Raw genomic sequence first — 11,333 nt, 5'->3', positions numbered from 1 at the left:
CTGGAGGCTTGTGTCAGCAACCAGCACCAAGAAGTCAGTCAGTCAACTTGGATGCTGATTCTTCAGCCTCAGCCAAACCTTCAGGGGACCATAGCCCCAGCCAATATTTTCACTGAAACCTCATGAGAGACTCCTAGCCAGATGCACCCAGCCAAACTGAATTTCTTACCCATGGAAATTAAGAGATAATAAGATAATACATGTTTATTGTTTTAAGATAGATAAATAGATATATAAGTAATACCACAATACTTTGCTTTCTTTCACTGACTTGAGGCCAAGCATTAAATAACAAAATATTCATATTCATAGCTCTAGTATATACTTTTGGGCTTCATTTTAGATATAAAACTATTCAGGCAGGGCGTGGTGGCTCGCGACTGTAATCCCAGCACTTTGGGAGGCCAAGGCGGGCAGATCACCTGAGGTCGGGCATTTGAGACCAGCCCGACCAACATGGAGAAACCCCATCTCTACTAAAAATACAAAATTAGCCAGGTGTGGTGGTGCATGCCTATAATCCCAGCTGCTAGGGAGACTGAGGCAGGAGAATCACTTGAACCTGGGAGGCAGAGGTTGTGGTGAGCCGAGATTGCGCCACTGCACTCCAGCCTGGGCAACAAGAGCGAAACTCCGTCTAAAACAACAACAACAACAAAACTATTCAATAAGGTTTTTTATGGGGGATTCTTTAATATATATATATTATACATGGCACCATGCATTGTTCACAGAGTACCATACATGATCATTTTGGGAGATGTAAGAGTGATTATGAAACTGGGAAACACTATTATGTTTTTCTGTATGGAAAATAATACCTAGGAGAGAACCTTACTTTTGACTGGTCAGTCATGCTGCTTCTGAAGTCTTGGTTGATGGAGGGACCTTCATGAACAGGTAGTAATTATGTAGGCAATTAAAGCTTTTTCTTTGTGGTCTTAAAAGGTCAAATTTTACTTATTCAAATGTCCATTCAAATGTAAAAGAATCTTAATAATTACATATAAAATTATGTTATAAAATAATAATAATTTTTTTGGTAGAGACAGGGTCTCTCTCTGTTGCCCAGACTGGAGTGCAGTGGCTATTCACAGGTGGATCAGTCTCGAACTTCTGGGCTCAAACAGTCCTCCTGCTTTGGCCTCCCAAGTAGCTGGGATTACAGTCAGAAGCCACTGCGCCCAGCTCTAAATAATTATTATTTTTAAAATTTCCTTTTCTAATTGAGTGAAAGATATTATTTTCTAATTGAGTGGAAGATATTATTTTGAGTGGAAGGTATCATTGTAAATAGATACCTATTTACAATGCTAAACTACATTGAAGAAAATGTGGACAGAAGAATTAATTTTTATGATTTTATCTAGTCCACTGTTACTATGTCAAGTTCGTTCTTTGTTTCTTCCTTCCTTTCTTCTTTCTTTCTTTCCTTCTTTCTCTCTCTCTCTTTCTTTCTTTTTTTTGATCTAGAATCTCCCTCTGTCACCCAGGTTGGAGTTCAATGGTGTGATCTCAGCTCTCTGTAACCTCTGCCTCCAGGGGTTCAAGTGATTCTCCTGCCTCAGCCTCCTGAATAGCTGGGACAACAGGCACCTGCCACCTTGGCTGGCTAATTTTTGTATTTTTAGTAGAGACAGGGTTTCACTACGTTTGCCAGGCTGGCCTCAAACTCCTGACCTTAAGTGATCCACCTGCCTTGGCCTTCCAAAGTGTTGGGATTACAGGTATGAGCCACTGCGTCCAGCCTTGTCAAGTGTTTTCATTTACACTTTTATATATTAAGGATCCTTTAAAAATTTCTTTGGAACATATTTTTACAAATAAGATACACAGTTACTTTATAAAAGTTTGTAGTTCAAATTCATGCTGAAAAACCTCAAGCAGAGAATTAAAAGTGGTCTCAGGTTGATAGTGCCACTAGGTGCCTAGCAAAAACAAGGATATCTTCTTCAAAGACGTCACTATTTCAATCTTTAAAACCAAACCTTTGTTACCTGGAAATAACTGGGGTTTGGCTGTCTGGCAAGTAACAGATGACTCTCTATGAGAATGCAGGACTTTTTTTCTTTTTTAGAACTTCATTTATTTATTTTTAATTTTTCCCCCCATAAATTATTGGTGTACAAGTGGTATTTGGTTACATGAGTAAGTTCTTTAGTGGTGCTTTGTGAGGTTTTGGTGCACCCATCATCCGAGCAGTATACACTGCACCATATTTGTTGTCTTCTATCCCTTGACTCCTTCCCATCCTTCCCCCCAAGTCCCCACAGTCCATTGTGTCATTCTTATGCCTTTGTGTCCTCATAGCTTAGCTCCCACATATCAGTGAGAACATTCCATGTGTGGTTTTCCATTCCTGTTACTTCACTTAGAATAATAATCTCCAATCTCATCCAGGTCACTGCAAATGCTATTAATTTATTCCTTTTTACAAGTGAGCAGTACTTCATCATATATATATATATCTGTTTCTTTGCCCACTCATTGATTGATGGGCATTTGGGTTGGTTCCAAGATTTTGCAATTGTGAATTCTGTTGCTATAAACATGCATGTGCAAGTGTCTTTTCTGCATAATGACTTCTTTTCCTCTGGGTAGATATCTAGTAGTGGGACTGCTGGATCAAATGGTAGTTCTACTTTTAGTTCTTTAAGGAATCTCTACACTGTTTTCCATAGTGGATGTACTAGTTCACATTCCCACCAGAAGTGTAGAAGTGTTCCCTGATCACCATATCCAGACCCATATCTACTGTTTTTTGATTTTTTTGACTATGGCCATTCTTGCAGGAGTAAGGTGATATTGCACTGCAGTTTTGATTTGCATTTCCCTGATCATTAGTGATGTTGAGCATTTTTTCGTGTTTGTTGGCCATTTGTATATATTCTTTTGAGAACTGTTTATTCATGTCCTTAGACCACTTTTTGATGGGATCGTTTGTTTTTTTCTTACTGATTATCGTTTGAGTTTGTTGTAGATTCTGGATATTTGTCCTTTGTCAGATGTATAGATTGTGAAGATTTTCTCCTACTCTGTGAGTTGCCTGTTTAAACTGCTAACTGTTCCATTTGCAGTGCAAAAGTTCTTTAGTTTCTTTAAGTCCGAACTATTTATCTTTGTTTTTACTGCATTTGCTTTTGGGTTCCTGGTCATGAAATCCTTGCTTAAGCCAATGTCAAGAAGGGTTTTTCCAGTGTTATCTTTTAGAGTTTTTGTAGTTTCAGGTCTTAGATTTAAGTCCTTAATTCACCTTGATTAATTATCATATAAAGTGAGAGATGAGGATTCAGTTTTATTTCCCTATGTGTGACTAGCCAATTATCCTAGCATCATCTGTTGAAGAGGGTGTCCTTTCCCAACTTTATGTTTTTGTTTGCTTTGTTGAAGTTCAGTTGGCCATAAATATTTGGGTTTATTTCTGGGTTTTCTATTCTGTTCCATGGGTCTATGTGCTGATTTTTAAACCAGTACCACGCTGTTTTGGTGACTCTGGCCTAACAGTATAGTTTGAAATCAGGTAGTGTGTTGCCTACAGATTTGCTCTCTTTGCTTAGTCCTGCTTTGGCTATGCAGGCTCTTTTTTGGTTCCACACGAATTTTAGAATTGTTTTTTCTAATTCTGTGAAGAGTGATGGTGGTATTTTAATGGTGGTTGCATTGAATTTGTAGATTGCTTTTGGCAGTATGATCATTTTCACAGTATTGATTCTACCCATCCATGAGCATGGGATGTGTTTCCATTTGTTTGTGTAGTCTATGATTTCTTTCAGCAGTGTTTTGTAGTTTTCCTCATAGAAATCTTTTGCCTCCTTGGTTAGGTATATTTCTAAGTTTTTTTTTTTAAGCTATTGTAAAAGAGGTTGAGTTCTTGATTTAATTCTCTGTTTAGTCGCTGTCAGTGTATAAAAGAGCTACTAATGTGTGTACATTAATCTTGTATCTGGAAACTTTGCTGAATTCTTTTATCAGGAGAACGTAGGTTTTGATTAACAGGAGTTTTATTACTTGGCACAGATAAGGAGGATACTGGGAGAATTTTTTAAAGCAGTGTTTTCCTAAGGAAAAGTGATGGAGGGTTTTATGGGGTGAGAGAAGGGGGAGTGTAGAGGAGGGGTCCCAGTTGTGTAGATGTAGTGAGTCATTATGTCAGCACATTTGGGGTGGAGACTTTAGTGTAGTAATGAGGAAAGTTTACTTGGGTTTATCTGTAAATTGTTAGGGTCTGTCAGAAGTTAGTTTCTTTCTTTCTTTTTTTTTTTAGAGACAGGATGTTGCTCTGTCACCCCAGTCTGGAATGTAGTGGTCTGATCATGGCTCACTGCAGCCTCCAATTCCTGGGCTCAAGCAATCCTCCCACCTCAGCCTCCCGAGTAGCTAGGACTACACCTGGCTATTTTTTTTTTTTTTTTTTTTTGTAGGGACAAGGTCCTGGCCTTGTGCGATTCTCCTGCCTCTGCCTCCCAAAGCACTGGGTTTACAGACACAAACCACCACACCTCTACAGAAGCTGATTTTGACATCAAGGTGACCACATTTTACAGAGAGTGTGCAGAAACTAGGCTGCAGGACAGCATGCTGTAAAGCAAGCTGATTGTTTAAGTTGATTACATTTCTAGAATCTCTGGAGACCCTCCCTGTCTGCTTACACCTTCTCTTGCCCCTACTTCCTCCAGGTGTTACCACTCCACTTATCTGCCCCTCGTGTAACAGAAGGACTAGAAGGAGTTGCTTCTACTTGATCTTGCCGATTCCTCTCTTCCCAGGCTCTTTTAAACCCATTCGAATCCGCTCCAAGTAAACTTCGGCAACTTCATCCTTTCAGGTGCTGAGGTCAGAAACTTTGGACTCATCTTCGACTCTTCATTTCTTCATACCCATATTCTATCCCTCAGAAAATAATTGTTAGCGCTGCTTTCAAATTAGATCCAAAATCTATCCACTTCTTGCTCTCCACTGCTACTACCCTGGTCGGTGCCACCAGCATCCTGCCTGCCTACCTAGTTTATCGAAGCAGCCTCAGTGGGCTTCCTGCAGGCTCTACAGTCTTTTTTTTTTTTTTCTTTTTTGAGATGGAGTCTCACTCCGCAGCTCAAGCTGGAGTGCAGTGGCGCCATCTTGGCTCATTGCAACCTCTGCCTCCGGGGCTCAAGTGATTCTCGCGCCTCAGTCTTCCGAGTAGCTGCGACTACAGGTGCACACCACCATGCCCAGTTAATTTTTTCGTATATTTGTAGAGATGAGGTTTCACGTTGCCCAGAGTGGTCTCGAACTCCTGAGCTCAGACTATCCACCCGCTTCAGCCTCTCAAAGTGCTGGGATTACAGGCATGAGCCACCGTGCCCGACCTACAGTCTCTTCTTAACAAAGTAGCTCCAGTGATTATTTTGAAATGTAAATTAATTATTCTTTTGCTCAAAGTCACTCTTCATTTAAAAGTGAAAGTCAGAGTCCATAAAATAATGTGAAAGCATTTCATAATCCGAAGCCCCTTGTCCCATTCCTTACTACTTACCTCGCTTGGCTCCAGACACTCTTGACTCCTTGCTATTCTCCCAAAAGGCAAGCCCTGCCCTGGAAACTTTGTACTCCCTCTGTACTGAACGTTTCCCCTTCCCCAAGTGTCTAATGTCTCTTGCAGATCTTTATTCCATGAGGCCTACCTTAATTACCCTATTTAAAGTTGCAGCGTATCTCCCATATACTCTCACCTTGCATTCCCCTATTTTTTCCATGGTAGTGTTTAATTGAACTAAATACGGCCTGAGACAGCCTCTGTACTTCCATATTTGAGTCCCTGAGGATAAACCATAACCTAACTTAGTAGGTGGACAAGACTGAAAACCTAATTTAGGAGTATGCTTCTATAACAATAGCTGAGTCTCAGCCAATCCCAGCAGCCATACTTCAACTATTCTATATAATGCTGACTGTTCAAACTGTGTTCAGGTAAGGCAAATGCCAAGCTGTAACCCATCCAGCTGCTTCCGTACCTCACTTCTGTTTTCTGTACATCACTTTCCTTTTTTTGTCTACAAATTTGCTCTGACCACCAGGCATCCCTGGAGTCTCTCCGAATCTGCTGATTCTGGAGGCTGCCCGATTTGTGAATCATTTTTTCCCCTTGCTCAATTTAACTCTAAGTTTAATTTGAAGTTTTAACAATAGTTTCAACTTTCAACAGATGTTTATTATGTTTGCCTCCTATCCCACCTCCCATTGTGTAGGGTGAAGAGTCGCAGTGTCTGCTGCTTTAAAATGGTTAGGTCAGAACAAAAAAAAAGAGTTGGGACCCACTGAGTTATATAATTATTTCAGTAGGCCTGGAACTATATATATATATATATATATATAAAACATAAGACTTGAAAATGGCTAAAATAAATTTTTATGCGTATTTTACCATAATTTAGAAAAAGGAAATAAAGAAAATCTCACAGCTTCTGTAAAGCAATATTTCAAGGAATTTCTATTTCAGTTTTGTGTGAGTACGTATATGTCCATGGTTCCAAAGTCTACAATGTATTTCTTACTATCAGTCCGGGTAAAAATATGAGAAAAAAATACAGTATAGAATCGTCTGCACACACTCACCAGCTGACATGCACAACATAGTTCACAGCAGCATTGTTAGAGCAAAAGCTGGAAATAATCCAAATGTTGAGGCAGCAGGATGGATACATAATGAAGTATATTAAACAATAGAAAGTTGCACAACAGTGAATGAAGAACTACAGCCACCAGCTTTTATGTAGGTGAATACGAAAAACAATGCTGAAAGCAGCAAACTGCTGGATAATACATACACAATTCTATAAAGTTCAAAATTGAACAAAACAAGATAGTGATACATACGTATGTAGTAAACTACAAATAAAAACAAGGCAAAGTGATATTAAAAATTCAGAAAATAATCATTAAAAACTTAAGTCATTAACGTTTACGGAACTGTTTCTCACTATTTCCCAAATACTCCTGAAGACAGCATCATGTCTATTTCCTGATCTTGCCCGCTGTCGCAGCTCCCAGTGGGCCTTAGTTATTGTATTTACTTTTCAAGGACTGAACCATCTGACAATTTGTATGCGCTGCGTAATATATGTATCCTCAGTAGGGGATAACTTTCAAGGATAGCGCCTGGCGACGCTCTCACAATAGAGTTCATTAACTATTTATTGAATGAATAAATGCACTTTGGCACAAGTTAGTTCAGCACTTCTCATTTTAGTCCGAATTATTCTCGTGGCTTCCGTTTAGTCGCTGCCCAACCCCACTGTCCTATCTCGCAGGCTCTAAACTCCCTGGACTCGTTTCCGAGTCCCGGACGCAGTTTTCTCCTCGAATCTGCACTAGGCCAACGGAGTGGGAGAAAGGTGGAAGGTCTGGGCTGGGACAAAAGCGCTTCCCAAACGTCCAAGCCTCTGAGGAGGATGAGGTGGGCGCCGTCCCAAGAGGACGCGTCAGCCACAACGCCACGAGAAACGCGCGGCACTGAAGGTGAAGTCGCGGATTAACCAAACCCGGAACGTCACGGCCTTGCCGAACTCCTGATTGGAGAAGCTGCATTTGGTCAATTCTCGCGATGACTCTCACAGGTTACCCCTCCCTCCCTCCCTTCGCCCTGACCCGGTAGTCGACAACTGACTTCTGGCGAGCTTCGGAGATGCGGTAGAATTAGACCAGCTTCCGGGACTCGACCAGACGCCTGCGACTCTTCTCAGACGTCCACGAGCACGAGGTTTGGCTCCCAGGTGTCCTGCCTGCCAGACCCGCAGTAGCGCGTGACTCTCCACCTCTTGGCTCGGCCAGTTTTGCTAGGGCCGCCTTGCGAGCCACACCAATTCCCGTCTTTTAGCATCGCCAGGATTCGGCGGCTGTGAAACTGATTTCCGGTCGCTAAAGTCTCCATGGAGACAGCACTTTAACCACTTTTTCCGTCTTTCCTCAACTCCACGTGGTTCAGAAATCGCCCAGAGAATGTTTGTGGGAGTCAGCCAGGAAGGTGTAAAGTGAAGCGGCGTTCTAAAGGGAAGCAGTAAGTGGGACCTAGGAGGAGTGTAATTTACTGGGCACCTTCTGGCCTTGCGGTAGACACGGGATTTACTCCCTTGGGGAGTCCGGTTCTTCAGGACACACGTTTAGGCATCCTTTGAGCAGGCATAATTACCGAGTCTGCTTTTGTTTAGCCCTCAGAGTTGCAAGATCAAATCCTCCTGTAAACTTGCTTAACTTTCACCAGAGAATAGTCTCCCTAGTTACGTTTCCCAGTCTCTTCTGGCTTTGTACGATGGTCGCTTCCTGAGAAAGCGTGCCTCAGTTCCTCTAGATCTGACCATCCCTTTACAAATCTCTGTTGTCAGCACTTTTCTAGTTGGGTCCATTTTTCGTTAAGTGGTTGGTCACCTGCCATTACTGTATCGACTTCTTACTTCCCAAACCATAGGTTCTTAAGATGTAGAATGTCACTTAGATGTAGAATGGATTTTAGATACTAGGTGGTCTACCTTCCTGCCCTTAAAGACATATATCTCTTCTAAACGTCTTTGACAAATGTTTGTTAATTAATTTGTTTATTCTTCAAGTGTTTATTAAACACCTACTATGTGCCAGGCACTGGTTTAGGAATTGAGACTTCAAACATGAACAAAACAGATTAAGGTTGCTGCCTTCATTGTTTGCTACTAAGTTAGACAGACAATATATAAATGTACAAGTTAGTGTAATTTCTGGTAGTAGTAAGTGCTGTGAAAAAAATTAGCAGAAATGGTGTGTATGTGTGTTGGATTGGTGGCATTTTAGATAGAGTTGTCATGGAAGGCTTCTAGGAGGTAATATTGCAGCAGAAACATGAATGGTGAGAAGGAGTCAGCCTTGCAAAGATGTGAAATTAACATTAAGGGGCAGAGATAATTGGGAAGTGTAAAACCTCTTAGGTGGGAATAAGAGCATCAGGAAGTGCAAATTTCTTGGGATGGTGAAGAGGAGAGAGGTTTGAGATGAAGAGTGGAGGAAGGCAGGGCCAGATTATTAAGGGCCTTGAAGGGCAAAATCTTTTTTTTTCTTTTCTTTTAAGGAGTTTCTCGCTCTTGTTGCCCAAGGCTGGAGTGCAGTGGCGCGATCTCAGCTCACTGCAATCTCTGCCTCCTGTGTTCAGGCGATTCTCCTGAGTTAGCCTCCAGAGTAGCTGGGATTACAGGCGCCTGCCACCACACCTGGCTAATTTTTGTATATATTTTTTTAAGTACAGATGGGGTTTCACCCTGTTGGCCAGGCTGATCTTGAACTCCTGACCTCAGGAGATCCGCCTGCCGAGGCCTCCCTAAGTGCTAGGATTACAGGCGTGAGAGCCCCCACGCCCAGCCTCAAGTTTGGATTTTATTGTAAGTGTACTTGGAAACCTTTGGAAAGTTTTAAGGAAGAGAGTAAGTAATTCAATTTGATGAGAGTTTTTAAAAAAGAGATTGCTTTGATGACTGTAAACAGAATGAACTCTTTGGAGGTAAGTGTAGAAGTTGGGAGACCAGTTAGGGGGCTATTTCAGGTGGCCAAGAGAAAATACTCAGTCTTTAGTCATCTTCTGTTTGAATATTCCTGGTTTTGGGAAATTCTTTGTTCAAAAGGTAGCCCAGTCCTTAGTGGGACTGTAGAGCTTTTCCTTTGTATTGATCTGGAATGTGTCTCTCTGTAGCTTGTACTGATTTTTACTAATTTTACAGCAAGAGAAAAGAAATCTCCCTTTTCCTCCAAAACAGTCTAGCAGCTAAGGCTCTTGTCCTGTTGACTTTTCTCCAGGCCACACACCTTTGGTTAACTGAGCTGTTCTCTGAAGAAGGTGCTTTCTAGGTCCTTCAGAAATCAGCTCCATTTTTTGTTATGGCTCCTTAAAGTATAGCCACCAGTGCTGTACCTAATGCTCTACCTGTCACCGGACCTGTTTGGATGAGTGAAGAATCATGCATTCCTTTGATGTGGCTGACTTCTGTGGGTTTTGGCAGTCATCTTGTGCTGTTGAGGTGTTTCAAACTACGTTTTGCCTCCCTCTGCCTCCCCATCCTCGATTTCTGTGGTTTTTTCCCTAAACTAAATGCAGCCCTTTACGTTTATTTCTATTTCATCTTGGTAAATTTCATATTGCTGATTATTCCAGTGTATTGACCTGTTTTTAATCCTGATTCATCATCCAATATGTTCTTCCAGATTTGTGTATTTTATGCATATACTACATTATACCCTCTAATACTTGCATCATAAATGCTGCTAAAAATGCTAACTGCACCAGGAAAAGGGCCATATGACATTTCCCCATCAACTTCTTTCCAGATGGCATGGTGCTATTAGTGTGTAGTCTTTGAGTTGGGTTGTTTAGCCTGTTATGAACCCATTGATTTGTTAAGTATCAATAAAAACAAACTCAAGAAAATAGTATTCAAAAAAATTTTTTTTTCATTTTTGCAGAAATCAAGATACAGTGGCACCTCCTGTTAATTTAACAAGTCACAGGTTAGTTTGAAGTAACTTATTTTTGGAAAAACTATGCTAGTTTTTTTTTTGTGTTCACTCAAAGGAAAGTTTGCTGTATTTTAAAATACAAAGACTGAGTCATAGCAGGTAAAAGTAACTTCAGACAGTAATAAACTCTTGAGCTTAAAAAATTTTTCTCTTTCAGATCAGAAATTCTTAGACAGTGGTTCTCATTCTGGGGCATTTTTGCTCCCCAGGGGACACTTGGCAATGTTTGGAGACACTATTTGGTTGTCACAACGTGGGAGGGAGGAGGTCGCTACTGGCATCTAGTGGGTAGAGATTGGGGATGCATGAAACATAATGCATAGGCTAATCCTGTTCAACAAAGAATGAATCTGGCCAAAAATTAATAGTGCTGATGTTGAGAAACCTTACATTAATGCCTTAAAGTCTTCTTTCTTGCAGTGACTACTGTTAATTCTATTTAAAATGGGTATAAAGAAGAAGAAAGAAATGCAAGTTGCTGCGTTGACCATTTGTCATCAGGACCTCGAAACTTTGAAATGTAGGTAACTTCTGATTTCCCTTATTGCTTTTCTTTTCTTTTTCTTTTTCTTTTTCTTTTTCTTTTTCTTTTTTTTTTTTGAGATGGAGTATCACTCTGCTGCCCAGGCTGGAGTGCAGTGGTGTGATCTCGGCTCACTGCAACCTCTGCCTCCCAGGTACAAGCGTTCTCTGCCTTAGCCTCCTGAGTAGCTGGGATTACAGGCAGCTGCCACCACGCCTGGCTAATTTTTGTATTTTTAGTAGAGACAAGGTTTCACCATCTTGGCCAGGCTGGTCTTGAACTCCTGACCTCCACCCATTTT

The 11,333-nt window shown here is 41.1% G+C and overlaps 1 protein-coding gene across 6 annotated transcripts in view; it reads left to right on the top strand.

Annotated features, from left to right (window-relative positions):
* The first annotated feature begins 7,645 nt into the window (after positions 1-7,645).
* THADA (THADA armadillo repeat containing) overlaps positions 7,646-11,333 on the top strand; it is a 357,394-nt gene continuing 353,706 nt past the window's right edge. For 5 of the 6 annotated variants that reach the window (XM_064364035.1, XM_064364033.1, XM_064364037.1 and 2 more), the window contains exons 1-3: positions 7,646-7,738; positions 10,456-10,500; positions 10,930-11,029. In XM_064364035.1, the coding sequence (XP_064220105.1) occupies positions 10,954-11,029 (76 nt within the window). In that variant the 5' untranslated portion in view covers positions 7,646-7,738; positions 10,456-10,500; positions 10,930-10,953. Of the gene's footprint in view, positions 8,036-10,455; positions 10,501-10,929; positions 11,030-11,333 lie in introns of all 6 variants that reach the window. The other variant, XM_064364034.1, reaches the window with a different exon arrangement.

Source organism: Aotus nancymaae, unplaced genomic scaffold (genome assembly GCF_030222135.1).
Source record: "Aotus nancymaae isolate 86718 unplaced genomic scaffold, 86718_ANA_hifiasm-v0.15.2.pri h1tg000057l, whole genome shotgun sequence".
Lineage (NCBI taxonomy): Eukaryota > Metazoa > Chordata > Mammalia > Primates > Aotidae > Aotus > Aotus nancymaae.
This window is presented reverse-complemented; position numbering and strand designations above follow the sequence as displayed.